This window comes from Perca flavescens, chromosome 22 (assembly GCF_004354835.1).
Source record: "Perca flavescens isolate YP-PL-M2 chromosome 22, PFLA_1.0, whole genome shotgun sequence".
In the NCBI taxonomy this organism is placed as follows: Eukaryota; Metazoa; Chordata; class Actinopteri; order Perciformes; family Percidae; genus Perca; species Perca flavescens.
The window spans coordinates 10422692-10441478 of NC_041352.1; the positions used below are offsets into that span (position 1 = coordinate 10422692).

Below are 18787 nucleotides of genomic sequence, written 5' to 3' on the forward strand. Positions count from 1 at the left end.
AGAAATAAATATACCGTTTAAATAATTAAGTATAGTTATATATATATATTTATATATTTTTTTTTATAGTTATAGTTTATAGTTAATGACAGAGTTGAGTGTTTACGCAAAGTCTCTCTAATATTTACTTGGCTGCATTGGTCAAAGCATCCCTCTACTATCCTGGTACCCTGATGTGCATGTATAGGCCTAGTGCTTGTTAGTTTGCATGCACATAACCCTGTGCTATTGGATATGAGCTCATATCTGTGTGCTTTGTGTGCACCTGCATGTGTGTTGACGCATCCATGCTGATCAATAGAGCTGCGCATTAGCGCGCTGGTGCACAGATGAGAGAGCACCTGAAGGTGAACCTGACTACCGGCATCACCACAGGGCTTCAATAAGCTGCTCCTCAACCGCTGCTCTGCAAACCACACATCTCCAACTTTTAGCCTGCTGCTGTTGGTTTGATTATTGTTTATAGATACAGCCGAGAATTAAAGTATGGCCCGCAGGCAGCATAATTATTTACAGCTGAAAACTCATATCATTACCAGCATGCTCCTAATTGCCAGAAGTAATATCAATGTTAGTTGATTAAGTGTATTTTTTTTTTCATCTTCACTCTCCATAATGTGCAGAGATTGTTTTCCCTCAGCATATGGGGTGACGGTTTATCTCAATACAGCTGTTCATCTGGCTTGACTTCTATTTCTTTGTTGTTTTTTTCACTCATTCATTCCAAAATACAATATTGCAGAATCTTCAGAGGGTAGCGATCGATTGCTCCACTTTTTGTAGTTTGCTCACAAGGTCAAAGAAAACACAGGAGATTCATCCTTCATTGCTCAAAAATAATTTATCTCTGTAAAGATTTTCCCTAAATAGACACAGATGTGACTTACAGGGGGCAGACTTTTTGACTCAAGGTGATGTCAGAGCTAAAGAGAAAGGCCAGTGGGCGGTAAAGCTACCTTTAATTCACGATCAAATGATTAATTAAAACAAATGTTTATTTGGCCTGGCCCTCCCTCCCTATGCTATGAACATGTCAAAATATTTCATCCTGTATTTAAGGCGGCAAGAGAGATGAACCTATTAATAACACCGCCTGTGAAGGGGAAAATACATAAACCTTGAAGGCTACTTTATTATTCACATGTAGATTACTCAAACATGAATGTAGCACTGCAGCACCAGAAACCTATTTCTTGGACCTGAGCATAGAAATCTCAGAGTTAATACAATGTATATATGTCATATTTCAAAATTATATTTCAAAAGAGCAGAGGGCAAATAGTTCTTACAGTCATCTATATACAGTAGATGTATATATATAAACTTACAAATTCTGACATGCGTTTAAAGAATTGACACATCATTGAAACTATTGCTAATAACAGTGTACACTACAACTGTAGTTCTGTCAGAAAACTGTTGCATCTACTTTGTCAAGCATTGTTGTTTCTGGATTTTGGTTTTCAATGAAGAGTCGGTGTCATTTAGTTTCTGTAGACTTTGACTTTTTGGTTAAATCTATTTCTATACTTCTATACTTGCTTTGCTTTGTCTTTGACAACAGTGTTCACACAGCCTTGTAAGAGTGGGAGTGAGTGACATTTAAAAGAAAAGAAAAAGGACATGTATGCCAAACATCAACTTGGGAGCAATTGCTGTGGAAGCCAGCTTGCCTTGCATGATACTGCTTAAAGCTTTAGTGCATAACATTTTGATATTAATAAATGTCCGTTACATTCAAGCCATTGCCAAATGAGTTGCTACAAAGCTAATTGAGTCTATCATCTCCACACAACTCTCTCTGTATTTGTCAGTATGGCTATGTTCAGAACATGGTGTAGTCCTGTGACTTTCCCCCGCAGAAACTCGAGTAAAAATAATTACCTTTTCGGAAGAGTCCGTCATGTTTTTTTTAACCTTGGCTACTAACAACTGCGTGGATGAGGGTTTGGGGTGGCTTGTATCATGTGGATGCGCCGACAGTTTTGCTGTCATTACTTAGAATTCCTCATGGGGGATACAGAAACTACGCACTATAGCGTTAAGCAATACGTAAAGGAAAAGCCATAGAAGGCAATAGTTCTAAATGGTCTATCATTTCCTTTCAATACATCACATCTTGTGAGGAAAATACTGACGTGGCCCCAAAAGATTGTGTCTATTAGGCATTAACAATCACAGGAATCAATCTCATGCTTCGAGAGTTAAAATTGTGCAGAGGAGTGGAATAATTGTTAAAAGGGCAATGCTAATAGTGATTAAAAGTGGGCCTAAGGTCATCATTAGGGCATGATCTCAGAAGAGAAATTGAGCGCAAGGGGGGAGTCTTTGAGAAACATCTTGCTGACCAACAAGGGGCATCTTACATGCAACTGACTCCTCTATGACAAGGATGTATTATGCGCCTTGTGACAGGCAGTGAATCTGGCCCTTTGATGAGCATACTGACTGCGAGTTCACGCATAAAACGCTTGAGGAAATTAGACAATTGTCGGAATGAAACTTTGCGCTATAAATATATTTTCTTTCTTTCTTTCTTTCTTTGTCATTTATTCTGAGATGCAGTGATGTCACCCCACAGTGAAGGTCTTGTGATCCCGTTTAAAGATCAAGAGGCCACAGGGGGTGGTGTGTCAGTGGCTCAAAGGCTCGGTATGTTTAGGATATGGTATGAAATACAGTCTGAGGCATTAACTTACAAGAGCAGAGAGATGAGTCTGACTCTATCTATTACAGGAGCCGCACTTTGATGACTCACACGATACATGAAAAACAAATATGTAAAACTGGGTGATATTGATGGGGATACTGATGCTTTGTTCATCTAATCAATTGCTTTCTATTCCGGTAATCTTTATACAGTAATTCTCATATTTACAAATGGTTATCTTATTTGGACTGCTAAAACAAGACAAAAGTGCAAACATGCATGTCCAATGACTGGGGGAGATTTTACCAACTTGGACTTGCATATGAAGACATGATATATGAAGATGAAGAAATAACATTATGGGAAATACCTTTAAAAAATTGTGAAGATTAGGCCTTTATGGTTTAAATGAAGACATTTTTTTTTCTGTTTAGTTAGTTTACAATTAGTTTACATTAGTGTAAATTACTTTACAATTAAAGTAGGTGTTTTGTCAGCCAACCTAATTCAATCAGTTTGCAGCTCTGTTCATCTTTGACTTGACAATGAACCCTATGTTTCATGCCTGTCATTTGCTGAAAAGTAGGGTGATTATAGGCGCCCCTAACTACTTAACAGTTTGAATTCCCTAGAGGTTGTGTAATGACATTATAGGTTTGTTTCTGTAATAGTGGCAGTAGTTGCAGTTGTAGCTACTGAAACCTGACAGGCTTTGGAGTGGTGTGTTTGTTCTTGAGGAGTCTGAGTAAATTCTGTTATTTTTTTAACAGTGACCAGATACATTTGATGATGGATGGACAACAACTTGATATTCCAAGTAAACGTTGTCATTCATCACCAGAGAGTTAAACGTTGAGGGGCTGTACTCAAAATACTGGGAAAAACAGGGGGCTAGGATTGCCTCCACACGGCTCTCTCAGACCATTCCCAACAAATCAGACAATCAACAAAAGCAAATCAGAGCTGTAGCATATTTAAAACGTTCGTCACTGCACAAAAAAATGGTGCCATAGTCACTAAATTCATTCAAAACTGTCCTGTAACTGTAACTAGATTCATTAAAGCTGCAGATTGTATTGAGAGTATTCTCAACAGCATAATCTTTGGCTTCCACCCAGAGGTCGCGTTAACCAAATATTTTCTTTGAATATTTTATTTCTTTTTTGGAATATTTTCTTTTATAGGCTATATTTTACCGGGAAACACAAGATCAGAGGATATTAATGATAAAAATGTCATGGCAGCTGAGTATCTAAAGTTTCTTTAAAAAGCTCAACAATTGTGCAGCCTTGTACAAACAAGGTGAATAAAAGGGGATTGATGTGGTAGAGGATGAAGGATAAGCAAGTTATAGCCTACTGATAATGCACATATTTACCTGTGTTCCTGTTCATCTTTTACCTTCATGCTCTTATACACAGTACAGGCCAAAGGTTTAGACACACCTTCTAATTCAAATGTGTTTCCTTTTTTTTCATGACTATTTACAGTGTAGATTCTCACTGAAGGCAACAAAACTATGAATGAACACATATGGAATTATGTACTTAACAAAAAAGTGTGAAATAACTGAAAACATGTCTTATATTTTAGATTCTTCAAAGTAGCCACCCTTTGCTTTTTTATTAATAAGGGAAATAATTCCAATAATTAACCATGAAAAAGCACACCTGTGAAGTGAAAACCATTTCAGGTGACCTCCTCATGAAGCTCATTGAGAGAACACCAAGGGTTTGCAGAGTTATCAAAAAAAGCAAAGGGTGGCTACTTTGAAGAATCTAAAATATAAGACATGTTTTCAGTTATTTCACACTTTTTTGTTAAGTACATAATTCCATATGTGTTCATTCATAGTTTTGATGCCTTCAGTGAGAATCTAGGATGCAAATAGTCAGGAAAATAAAGAAACACATTGAATGAGAAGGTGTGTCCAAACGTTTGGCCTGTACTGTATGCATAAGCTTGTTCTGTATATATTAATTATCCAAAAATGTAAACAAAATTAAATGTCTTATTATCATAAAAAAAAACGACGGGTAATAAAAGATTATGATGGAATTTTTATGACCCTGTCCCTTGGACAATGAGAACCCAACCACTGGTTCCTCCTTCCATTAGCAGGGCACATAAAATAAATGTAAGCCCTGTGATTTATTGTTTCTTGCCAAAATGTACTTTGGAGCATAAATACAGCTCCCAAAGTGCATTTTGACATCATATGTCTACATGTCTATGCACACAGGCTTGTACCTTCTACTTTGCATCAAATAACCAGATATTTTGTAAAGCAGTTATTGTTTTTTGTATAACTTTTTAGAGTCATAAAAGTGCTCCAGCTGTCAGTCACATGACATTGTCTATTGAAAAAAACGAATGTCACTTTTACAACTGAAACTTTTTTCAAATGACAGACATGAGTGAGAGGTTAATTCAAACGTTCTCTGGTCTCTAGTTTTTGGGGTCTGATCACTGCTGATTTTATTTTTAATGAATCCCACCCAAAAAGTGCTTGCTAACCAATTAGGCCTACTGCTTGCCACAGCAGTGGAAAATAGATTAGACATTGCCACTGCTAGATGCAATTCACTCCTTAAGTCCTCCCACAGTCCAACCTGACAACCAAGTTACTTATGTTGTAGTGTTCTATGTCAAAATCCAGCTTTTGATACATGTTAATACATCTCGCCTTCACATTTCCTGTCACTCTCCACTCTCATGTTCTGACTGCAAAACATTTGACACTGCCACAGGCAAAAAATATGCCTGGGCATCATTTACTGAGGAGCAGCTATGTAGAACAAGATTTTTTTTTTTTTTTTTTTTTGGTAAAACTGTTATTCATTGCAGCACACAAAATAATCTTTCAATATGCTGTGCTTATTTTCAAAATATTTTAAACTAAAGACTAAACTAGGAAACACTACAGAATAGAATCTTTATAAGCTTGTCAACGGCTCAAACATGCTTATTTACTGATTATTCACAAGAATGTTGGCCTGTTTGAATTTACATACCAGGAAATACTTTGTCCACGTTGGACTCCTGCTGTAACAGCCTGAAATGAGATCAACCTGGATGGACCAGGTCACTAGGTAAACCCACATATCCGTCTTAATATCTAGCCGAATGTTTGAAATGTAAATATCTTCAATGACCAACTCCACTCAGCTCGTCTTCAATGGACATGCAACGCTGACCCTTAGGCAGTAGCAAGCTCATTGGACTATTCATAGACTGCGTCCTCTGCCTCTTGCCTTTTAAGTTTTTTAAAGGGTATAATGTTCACTCTGTGAGTTTAACCTAGATCTCTTTTGAACTTTTAATGATCTATTTCCTACAGTTAATGATTCAACACTATGTTTACTACTGTGTGTGCACTGACATATTAACGCACAGGCAAAGCAAGGACACATTTAGATGTAGAAGTTAACTGAGGTACACTTGTCTCACTCAACCTGCTGGATGTTTTATATTTCAACTTTTACATTTCAAATTAACATTCATGTCAGTGGAAGATCTACACTAGCCACTGTATGCATCAGTAAGAACAGTAGCAACTATAGTCAGTAGTTTTGTCCTAATGCTAACGCTAGGTTTTAACAGGCAGCTTCAATACCGGCAGAGCAGAGTGGTTCAGTTCATTTCCTATAAGAACAGCGGCAGGGCCAGAGTGGGACTCATTTTCAGCCCTTGAGTTTCATGCCTTAGACCAGACCACTTTACTTCATGACTGACTATATTAAAATAATGTAATTAAAACCTTAGTATATAAGTCTGTAATAGCACACTGTTCTCTACAGCCTTGTCATTCAGTGTATTTAAAAAAAATATAATTTCCAATTCAGTTTCAAAATGTAGATTTATTAGATAACGTATAACAATATTATTCTTTACAACACAATGTAATGTTTACATTCCAAACCTTGAAATGAAATAAAACAATAAATGAAAATATGAAATAAAATTAAATAAAATTAAATAAAATTAAATAAAATTAAATTAAATTAAATTAAATTAAATTAAATGAAATAAATAAAAATAACAATAAAATGTATTGCACTTTGAATAATTTTTTACATGAAATTCTATTCCCTTTTAGTCGTGGGCTTTGTATATTTACTGTCCTTTCAATGATAAAAGTCATAATGGATCAATATTGTAACTAATCTGATTGCTAGCATCCTGCACTTCTCCAAACTAGCTTATCTTACCAGTCACATTGTCTTCATTTGGCGCTTTAATAAAAGAGTTGCTCAGTTTAGCAAATCAGTTTTAGCACATCACTTTCTAGAGCTTTGCTTTTTAAATTGTCGCCTTTTCACCGTTTTTGCGCTTTCTATTATCCGTCTATAATAGAATAGAAATAAATAGAATCTTTCTATTAAAAGCTTATTTTTGCTCGCAGTTGCATCCTCCAACAAGCACTGCTGACTGAAGTGTACGAGGTGACGGTTTGTTTTTGTAACTTAGCAAGATGCCGTAAATACGTCATCATTAACCAGGCTGCACTCTGCGTCTGCAAATGGGCTGCATGAATGTAGAGAACGGTGGGCTGCAAGAAAAAATAAATAAATAAAAAGAGTGGGTTGCGAGTAGCCTAGGGACAGATTCCATGATATTCAACTATGATTTCAAACCAGCGCCATCGGAATTAGCCGAACAGCGGTATGAGCGAAGTATGCTGACAGTGGTGAAAGTGGTTCACCAAAATGACTCAGAGTCAACTTTTGCAGAACATTAATGGAGTTGCAGTTGGAGAAAGCTGCCTGTGAAAACCACTGGTGAAAACCCAGCGTAACTCCCAGAATGAATACACTGTCATTGTCTTATTAATCAAGTTGGAGAGCAGGTGTGTTGCAGTTGTTTGCAGGCTTTACACATAGACTGTATAAAATAGGCTTTACAGCATGAAATACATGAGAATAAATGAGGTAATTTATTTTAGCATTAGCTAGCTAGGCTATACTTGTTTTAGCCTAAACCGTGTAAAAAGACTTTACTTTGAACAACTTTTCATACACACTCTCACGTGCTGTAGATTTAAATGAACACTGCACCTACCGCGAGGCAAAATGTTTGGCCTTCACACATGTACACCCCGCTGCACATCCTGATTCTGATCCTGATACCGGTGTCACTAAATAACCTTCGCCCTTCCCAGGGTCATGACGACACACCCATTACATACTGTATTATACGCTGTTAACAGCGCACTAAGACAACTGAACACTAGTGCAGCCAGTTCATCACCTTACTTCCTGGTTTGCTCCCATCATAACTACTACAGGCACTAGAGGGCATCGCCAGGTCGTAATTGCACACGACCTCTGGGAAAGTTTCTCGGTGAAGGACAGTCTCTTTAATATTAATCATCTCTCTTTCTGTGTTAAAGGTCACATGATACAAACTGTAGTTACATGTGATGTTATTCTGTATATATTAAGGGGTTTAACACTTTTAGTTGCAAGTTGCAAGTTGAAATGGATGTTGGAAATTCACAATTTGAAATAGATGTTGGAAATTTGCAAGTTGAAATAGATGTTGGAAGTTGAAATCGATGTTTGAAATACGCAAGTTGAAATTGACAAAGGAAAGCACAAATGAAACCACATCCATCCATCCTAAACACTCCTGTGTGGCATACCTGAGGCTGGATTTGAACCCGCATCTCCTGGGTGTCACTCAGCATCAGTCCCCACTGGACCATTACCAGGGAAAAGCAAGAAGAAACATCACCTTCATCAACCTGAAGAGAAACAAAGTTTGTCTTTTCCTTCTGTTGCCCCTTAAACCTCTGTAACAGATAATCCATTAAATACATCTTAAATGTGCCGATAATCCTTCAAAATCCAATCAAAACCCTTCAATGTAGTGTAATACATGGATCTACTGTATCTATTAAATAACCTGAAACCTACTTCACAGATGTCAACCGACTCTGTGAAGTTTATCCTTAGTTGAAATATTTAGATGCTCTTTCAGAGCCCTGGTAAATCAGTTGGCAACTAAACTGTTCCACATTCTGAAGGTTGAGAGTTAAAATCCAATCTTTGCCATTTGACTTTCTGTTTCATACAGGATTCTCTTATTGTGAAAAGCCTGTACCTGAAATCATTAAAATGCCTCAGAGGAGGAAATCAATCCCAACATGTTTCTGTCTTCTTTTATAACGAATAATAAAAACATTTTATCAACTCACCAAACAGGAAGTGACTCATAACTCAGCTAAAACGTCTCAGAGGAGTTTGAACCTGCTGATGGAGACCACATTGATGTTTTCAACCTGGCCTCATGGGATACACGTACCTCTGGCTATGTTTTTGCAGCGCCACAAATAAGTACTGTCAGGTACCCTATATTCTGCCAGTGTTTAATAAAACAAATGTCCACTGGAGGTGCTAAGGAGAAGAACTGTAATGTGGCTGAAATTGGCTGTACTTTATTATTTGATATTATTAATTAGAAAATCAACATTATCACTGAAGTGAAAGTGATAATGTGGTTTCACTGAGTGAGTACACAACACAAGAAGTTTAAGTAAAACCTGCTGGGATGTAGACCATGGGCCTTTTCACACCAGAAAGTCCGAACCAAGGTTTGCATTTATGCTACATTGTTGGCTATACATTTGATCTGGTTAGTTTTAGTTTCTCGTTGCAATTATGCCAGCGCACTAAAGAACTATACCTACGTTCTGTCACCATCACCTACGTGAGCTGCTTCTCCCTATACTTGCAATTGATTGTTCAAAGACCGGTGTGTGTCTGAAGTCGGTGTGTTGTCAATTTGGCAGGTAGCTTTAGGTGGAATTGCTCTCCCATCCACTCATATCCAACTGACTCTTTATCAAGTCGTCAGACCAAAGGTCACATAAACATTTGGTCTCATTCTCTCCCTATGTAATTATTTTGTTGTTTTGCGTTGTTTTTCCTTTTTCCGGTTCTGACAGCCTGCCAGAACTTCCTGTTATTGGTCTAGAAATCCAAACCATCCAAAAAAAGTTTAATACTAGAAACTAATAGAACCATAGTTCAATTTAACCTGGACGAAGACCGCCTCTTTCTTTCAGACCAAGGTTCAGCTGTTTGGTACAGTGGAGGTTTCTTATCTGTAATGTTCTTTTCTTTCTGAAAAGTCAGAATGTCTGAAACAACAAGGTAGGTGTCAAAGGACACTGCATGTGTTTAACATTATGATTGTTTAGTATTCTCATATATTATTTATTATAGCCTATTTCCCTTTACTTAGTGCAAGTGTTCAAAACTGATACTTGTTGGATATTTAAGAGTGCAGTTTTTAAAGCCAGATAATCCACAGACTTTGTTGGTACAGTCTGTGAGCTTTGAGATGAACAGCATTAACATTTACTTTGTTGAAGTTGTTTAATCAGAGATGAAAAGTAAAAGACCCAGTGTTAATGTCAATGTTAATACAGGTTATGCATGATGCCAGCGTAGCTCAGGCTTGCTAATTCTTTAATTGCTTGCGTCTTATTCCACATTTCAGCTCAAAGTCTCTCAGAGATCAGACTCCCCTTTTATATGAGGAACTGATGTAACATTATTGGTTGGGGCCTTATAAACAATGCATGTGTTGAAATAGTGTAAATCCTGCACATTGCATTAAATTCTGTTTCTGTCATCTCAAGGTTTTGACGGGCGAGGAAACACTCAACAATGGAGGAACATTTATGTAACTGTCTCAAAGCATTGTACTGCTTTGTCAGTTGCACGTGTTTTGCACTAGTATTAATGGCCCATGACTACCAGACCTGTCTTGATTTGTACTGTAAAAAAGAATCAAGTTTTAAAGCCTGCTTGGATTTGATCTTATAAAAACTTTATCTAAGTTCACTTTCCTCTTTCCTTTATGAATCTCAATTAAACCCACTTTAAATGGGAAGCACAGTGATCCTTTTTTGCAGCTTTATCACCATAGAGTAACTTAGAGTGATGACTGGTGTTCAATCGAGCACTTTCCCCTCAATGTTTTGTTGTCATCTCTATAGTATCTCTTTGTTTCTCTGCTCTTTTTCTATTTCCCTGATCTATTTCTATTTTTAGCAGTCAAAGCTGAAGTCAATCATAGCACCATTTTCACATGAGCAAGTGTTAGATGTGGGCCTGTGTGGGGCAAGTCTAAGAGCTCAATATCTCCAGCACATGAAGTTATGAAGAAGACAGAAGCAAAGCATCCTCTGTTGTATAAAAGTCATACATAGCTCGCAGGCACCAGAACACAAAAGAAGTTGAGCCGTGAACATATTATAAAACAAGATTGGAGAGTGGCAAATTGGTAATTAGCCTCTACGTTGCAAATGAGCATTACAGTCTTGCTTATGACTTTCCTCTCTGGTCCCCAAAGCCTCTTCTATTAATTTAGCTCTGAGGGGCCATCCATAAACAGGCTGAATAAGCTGTTAGCCTTAACGACGAGTGCAAATGAAGGGCTGGCTAAATATGCTGAAGGTAACAGGGATAGTGAAACATCCAATACTCAAATTACAGTGAGTAGAGAGGAGAGTAGGCATTGCTGAAATTGTGCACATTTCTTACGTAATTTCGTAGAAAATGTGCTGTATCAATTTAACAAGAATTTCAACTATTTGCTATCTAATTGCATCTTGCAGGAAAAGACATGCAAGTTAAAAAGTTGTCAAGTCAAAAACGTTAATGTGCAGATTACATAAGTAATGCATGTAGTTTCTGAATCATTGATGAAAATACCTTGAATTGGCATCCAAATCAGTTTCAAAACTTTGATATAAAGTGTAGGCTGCAGAATCCATTTTCAGTCCATTACATGAAACAAAACATAAAACATTCATTCTTACAAATACACCGTATTATTGTTATTGAATGAAAAAGTAAAATAAAACATATAATTTATAAAATAAAATATCCAACAGTATATGTGTATAATTTTGTACAGAGACAATAAGCTCTAATCTACTAGCTTTTTTGCATGTACCTGCTTGGTACAATATGCTTGTCTGGCATCGCTTGTCACATATCATGTTCTGTCTCCTGGCTTTAATTGAAATTGAAATTGCTCTGAACTCCTGAAATTCTGTCTCCCTCCCTCGTGAGGTCAGTTTCCTGCCTCAGAATTCATTCAGCCCTCTGGTTGTCTTGCATAAGATCAAGTACAGCCCATTACTACCAAATGAAAAGGAAGTAAGACAGAAACTTCCAAATTAATTTACAGTAGAACACACCTTACAGGTAACTGACTCGACTTTGATGTAATTACTCCAGAAACCATAAATGGCTGTAATTGAGAAAAAGCCTACAGCATACAAGGATAACGAATGGCAAGATAATGGAGGCAGTGAAAGTCTTAGCTATTCAGATTGATGTTAGGGGGAGAAATATCTGGCTTCTTTCAGATGGGCAATTCTCGCAAATACACCTCACCAACACTGGTAGCACTGCTGCCCTGCGCTTGCCCTCCCCTAAGCATGGCGCTTATATTCAGATGAGCCAGCCATTAGCTCTAAGTGGTCTTTACCCCCAAATTCTGCCATTTCACAAATTAGCCAATTTTCAACATTAGATGTTAGCCAGTGGCTAGGGTCAAAAGGTCAGCTGTGGTAAATATGAGGTGCAAACCTGCAGTCAAGGGGATTAATAAGGGCTAGTTCAAAAGCAATTAAATGAAGCGTGCAGGACGTTTACTGGAAGGAAGGATGGGTGCTGGCTATTTAGGATGAGTGACATTTCAGCTTTTAAAATGTTGGGAATATTTCACTGTGACTGAGCTATTCGCTGCCGTGACCTCAACTATGGATGGCACAGGTTTTAAATCCATCTCTCTCTCTCTGCTGTGGCCTACATTGTGTCCTAAATGGCCGCTGCATGGTTTAATGCAATAAACAAAACAGCATTAAGCTTTTGCTCTGCACCAGAGTGGGGAGAAAGGCTTGACAGCCCTGCAAAGTAGACTGGAAATAGAGAGAGAAAGTAAAAGGGAGAGAGCACTCTCGCATCCCTGCCCTTCCACTCCATCGAGTATGCACCAGGGCAGATGGACATATGGGTGACGCTACATTCTTTAAAGAGAGTGAAGCAAATTCCTGACCCCCCCCCACCCCCCCTCCATCCCTTTCTCCCGCCCCGTCGCTCACAAATTGCCCGTTCGAATGTCAGCCCTCCTCTTTATCAAACAAGTCCATTGTCTGCCAATTCGTGGGGCACTGACAAGAAGAAGCTGGCAAACTGTGGAACCTCTCGTCTGTGAATGAGTGCGTGTGTTTTGAGATCCGCTTGCTAGCTGTCGTATTAGCAGTCAGCCTTTTTTAACATGGCGGCACACGGTCAGACACACAGCCAAAAATCAATACAGCTTTGCATGGGCCTGACCCACATACAGTGAGGCCAGTGGCTGCCTTGTTGAGGCTGTTTCACTATTTTAAAAAGCAAGTATGTGTGTACAGAGAAATGTGTACATGTGCCTGCAATGCATGCCTGTGTTTGCATTTGTGATTTTTATGCGCGTAAGCAAATGTGAGCATATACATTTGTTTGTGTGAGAGGTTGTGTGTTTGTTGACTTGGCTTCGGAAGAGTGCAAGATTTTTTTGTGAAAACGCACATACACACATTCATGTGAGTGTGTGAGTGAGTGAGTGTTTGTGTGTGTGTGTGTGTGTGTGTGTGTGTGTGTGTGTGTATGTATGTGTACGTGTGTGCATGTGTGTGCAAGTCTAAACGTCAAGTCCGAGTGGGTGTTGAGTTCACACAAGCCCTTCCTGCTGCCTGACTTCACTGTCACTGATTGCAAGCGACGCAGAGCTAATAAAAGAGCAAAGCTGACTGTCAGCAGCGATTAGGCTGGCTACACAGACAAGACAAAGAGAGGGCAGAGCACAGCGGCATTAGCTATGGTCATTAAACAACTTGAGTCAAGGAGAAGACTAACCTGGTTTATTAAAGGGGAGGAGGGTAGCGGTACAGAACTGTTTGCTATAATTTTGCACCCCCATTTTATCTTAATTTTTTTTTTTTTTAAGTTTGGACAAGAAAGATGAAGTCAGTTTAGAATTTCACACAGACTCCTTACCTGTGTGTGTTTTTTTGTATTAGTCTTTATTACAGTAAAATGTAAAACTTATTCTAATACTTATTTCACTGTATGTCTCTGTATGCCTTCCTATTCTTCCCATTATCGGTTTGCACCTGTGCACTCTACACTTTTGCATGCCCATGAACCATTATTCTATAACAGCAGTAAGAAAGACACATGATGTCTAAAAAGACAGGATGTTCATAAGTACTCCAACTCCTATGAAATCTTGATGGTTATTTAGCAAAATAATTCTAATTTTTTTAAACTGCTGCAGTCTTCAACTGTTTCAGGGGAGCTTCAGCTTTGTAACATAATAAGGAAGTGATGTCGTTTTATAGTGTACATTAGCACGTTCAGTCTCAAAACGTGCACCGTTTTGCCACGGTTTCCGGGTTGAATTACTTGCTTCGTCGGAACGGTGTCAAACGGTTTGCAACAGGCTGTGAGGTATGTTTTCTCTCGTTTGGTGGGTGTGTCTCTCGTTTATTGGCTGTGTCACATGTGATACCTAAGAGACGGATATGTAAAACTCGTGGTAATAAAAAGGCAGAGAGCTTGCGCACACAACAGGGTGTTCAACTCACCCCCGTTTAAAGTTTAAATAAAGGTGTTGCTACGTTTTTTCGGGGCTGAACGTGCCCCAGGTGAGTTGTGTTCAGATGTATGACAGGGGCTGTATGTATTGTAAGCTTGTGTGTTTGCATTTGTCTTATTAATCTAGCTGTCTGTGTAATTCGTGATCTGTCCCTTTTTATTCCGTCATACTGTAAATATCATTGGTGATTGGTGAGCATTTTCCTTATGGTTGTATAATAATAATAATATGTATTGGATTAAGTCCCCCCCCAAAAAAGTCTTCTTTATGTTTTATTTTTTTTGCTTGGTGCAGTCATTTGCACACTCACAAACTCACGTCATTGCTCTCAGGCAAATTTTCTCAAAAATACTTTTTTACTCACTAGCTTGTCCATGCACATGCACACATACACAAACATACACACACATGATGACATGTTTGTATGTTTATCAGTTCCAAAATTTCTTCTAGTGGCTGGCTGCTTTAGCAGGTACCTGGAGATCTCCTGACAAGCAGGTGGGGATAAGTGAGTCTCCTCGCTGTGCCTTTCAGCAATGTAAGTTCGCTGGCTGCCTGGTTGGTTGGTCTTTTCCCACCCCTCCCCTCCCAACATCATGCATAGCAATGATTTTATCTCTAGATAAATCTGATCTGAAACCAACTCATCTGCTTTTTTTAAGATTAAGGGTTTACAAGTCATGTGTGCAAATGTGCTACAGAGAATGGGAGAGAGTGTGTGCTGGTACTGCAAAGAAGGCTTCTAAGGCAGCAGTCAACCAGTTAAGGAGGGCTTCTGGCACATCAGCACTTAGCGAGACATTTATGAGCAAAACTAGCATCTACGTTTCATCTTCCGTGGCCTCTAGGATGAAATGGAAGCTTAAATCTGAATCTGTTGATGACAGTGTGGATTATGGGAGAGAGACGAGACAAGACATGGGAGAGAGAGAGAAAGAGAGAGAGAGAGAGAGAGAGAGAGAGAGAGAGAGAGAGAGAGAGAGAGAGAGAGAGAGAGAGAGAGAGAGAGAGAGAGAGAGAGAGAGGAGAGGCAGGCAGAGTGGTAACAGCAGTGGTAGGGGGAAACAACACAACACATTTTGGTTCGACACAAAACAGACAGGCCTACAGAAACTGTAGATTTGCTTTATTTTGGTTCGACACACAACAGATAGCCCTACAGAAACAGAATCTGTAAATTTGCTTTCCAAGTAACCGAGTCGTTGGCCTGCCCAGGCCTGTGATTACAACTCCAACCTTCAAGTCCCACAGTTCACAGCATTCTTTCCCTACCATATTATTTATGACAATGCCGAATGTATGAATACAAAGTCATAAATGTGTCACAGGCCTGGCTTCTACTTTATGAACCTGATAATATATTGCACATTTGGATTCCTAGGTAGTAAGGTTCAGGATACACAAATACTTCACTTTTGTAATCAACATCCTACGTACCAGTGTCTTAATTATAATGAAGTAACACATACCCAAGTGATAAGACCAAATACAGGCCTTTACTGCTTCAAAAAGACTTGATATAAGACAACTTAGGTATTTTTAAATTGGGGTGAACCATTCAGGACCCAAAAGGTAAAATAGGAAGAATGAATACATGGATGGAGGGATGCAGGGGCAGACAGATGGATGTAATTAAAGGTAAAAGGTGACCTGAACGCCCAGACAGGAGGCAGTAAAAACAGCAGTTAGAAGTGCATGTGGGAGTTCTTAGGAAAACGTGTAAGTGAGATGTAAACGGATATCCTTCTTTTAAACTTTGCCTCAGAAACGATATCATGACCCTGATCATTTAAATTGTCTTATCATTGGCTGATGGCATAGATTGATGCTTTTCTGTAGTATGATATACAATGCACCCTCTCAAATATACCGAAAAGCTAATAATATTGAAAGACAGAGATGGAATAATTCAGATTTGAAAACTCTCTGTACAGTGTGAAGACAGTTTCTGAGTAACACGATATGAAAAGTTAAAGATCTTTTTTGCCCCTGAGGCAATTTAGCCCAAATAAAATGAAATAGAATAGAATGAAGAGAACATTTTTAAATTTTAGACTTTGCCCTTCTGTCATTTATACATTCACATATAAATGTAACATTTCTTTTTCACTTTGATTAAAAATGAAGCAACAGCAAAAAAAAGTCCTACATAAGAACATTTTGAAATGCTTTTGTTGCACGTATAAAAAGTCAATGAGGGTGGATTCTTTTTTTCTTTTTTCTTTTTTTTACAAACCATGCATGTCATGTTGGAAATGGATCTTTCTTTTCTTATTCTCTCACTGATTGTCCTCACATATTTGTCACTAATGTTTATTTTCCCAGTGTCTGTATCTATGTATAGCTCTGTTTTTGCCTCCTACAATCTGTACACATACACAAACAAAAGCCCTTATAAAATGCACATGCTTGAGACGCAGGCACACTCGCAGAAATGCACTCACACTCATATAAAAACAAAAATGAGTCAGAAGCACAGATGTGCGCACACACAAACCCAAAGCCTGTTTTTCCTGCTTATGTTAGAAATGACTGCCAAGAAGCAGGGGTATCCCATAAGCCCTGTAGCCAAGGGACCAATGCTGATAACCAGATTGTAACTTTCTGTTGTGAGTGTTTGTGTGTAGGTGAAAGAGGAAGAGCATTTTTTTTGTTTGCTTTCTGCAGAATATAAGTAAGAATCTCTATCCATGTTTTGGTATACAGAGTGTTTCCCACATGTGGTTGTGCACAAGATTTTTGTATCGGGGCTCAAATGCAACAAGTGTTCTGCTTGTTTTCACATGCATGTGGGTTTGGCATTAATGTACTCGTGGTTGTCTCTGCTCTCTGAATCCCTCCCACTAACCTGCCTTTGAAGGCGCAGTCTCATAGCTCCCCTAACCCCCTGCAGGTCACCATTTCTGGGAGGAGGGTGGCAGTCTGCCCCCTAAGGCTGGCCTCCCTGGGGAGGAGGATTTTATATTTCTCCTCTGTAGCAATTATTATATTACCATCTGTGTCTAAATAGTGTTACTGCTGCAAAATAATGTTTGCAGACATCTTGTCACTGCCTTTGTATGTAGACATTCAGGAACTGCTTTAATGGAAAGTAAAAAAAAGGTTGACTTTATTACAGATGATGAGGTGGGAAAGTAGTAGTGATCTCACTTTGAAGACTGTAATGGGCTGGCAGAGGTTGGAATCAGGAATGCTTTCAGAATGAGAGGTCTATATACAGCACTGCCACATCTCAGAAAGCTAGAGAAGGCTGTGCTAGACTGAACATTGTGTTCACTGGACACAAAAAGACCCTGCCATTGCTGCTGCAGCAAACACTACCTTCCAGGCAAAAGACAAAGACAGTGGATGGAGAGTTTCTCACTTTATTCTTGCTCTTTTTTCCCCTTCAACAGACAAACAAAGGAGTGAAAAGCAGCTAAATGTTGATTCAGGCCTTTATTTGGATCCCCATTAGCTTTTACCAGCAGAACAGCACAGATTATGTAAATAAAAGTAATAGTAATATCAGTAATATGAAAGTAATATTACATATGCATATGCACATACAAAGCACATGAATACTTACATATTCAACAGGTAATCAATAAATACGCAAATAAAACAAGGCACTGTACTAGTTATATAATCAGCAATCAAATGGCCATGAAAGAGACAGATTTACATACCAAGAACACCAAGATTAAGATGATTAAGATTATTATTATTATTATTATTATTATTATTATTATTATTATTATGCATATATGTATTTGTGTGAGGAGGTGTGAGACAGAAAGAGAATGAGACTGATGAGTCAAATAGAACATACAATAAAGGCAAAGGAGAGCATCATTACTATTTTGCTTTTTTGGCTCTTTTATAGACATTCACACTGTTCCGGTCGAGTAGCTGCCTTTATCAATGCGCAAATCTATCCTATTTAGCATTGCTTCAAGCAACAGAGAGAGTGAGAGTGAGAGCGTGGCTTGCCTATTGAGGAAATGTTTCCCCGTGCCATCAGCCATAACTGACATTACCAGTTCCTTTTAGTGACTCTGATTAACTGTTGTCAGTGACACAGCCATGAAATGCCATTTTATTTCATGTTAAAAGACCAAAAGCAACCACAGTATGTGTTGGCGTCAAAGTCCCCGTGCACTCTGAATTGCACGGAAAGAACAGAATGCTACTGCTGCATTAACAAGACTATTTGACTTGAAATGAACCAAACTACCACTACTAATAAAGTCATACTGTATTAGCATGACAGACTTCAAACAACTTTTGTTTTGCCTTCACATTTTTTGTCACACAATCCGTTTTAGCACCACTATGCAGGTACACTATGCTGCTACAGTTGCACAGACACACCTACTGAATGAGTTTAAAACTTTATGTGGGGTGGCCTCTGTATCTAGCCCACCCAGTAAGAGCATTTGCCCCATGTAGGCTGAGTCCTTTGCAGCGGCGTGGGTTTGAATCCGACCTGATGCC

At 38.6% G+C, this 18787-nt stretch overlaps 1 protein-coding gene across 1 annotated transcript in view; it reads right to left on the minus strand.

Moving 5' to 3' along the window:
* Positions 1-8357, minus strand: part of ofcc1 (orofacial cleft 1 candidate 1) — a 93614-nt gene extending 85257 nt beyond the window's left edge. The window contains exon 1 of the mRNA XM_028569969.1: positions 8295-8357. Within this exon, the coding sequence (XP_028425770.1) occupies positions 8295-8357 (63 nt within the window). The remainder of the gene's footprint in view (positions 1-8294) is intronic.
* Positions 8358-18787: the final 10430 nt, after the last annotated feature.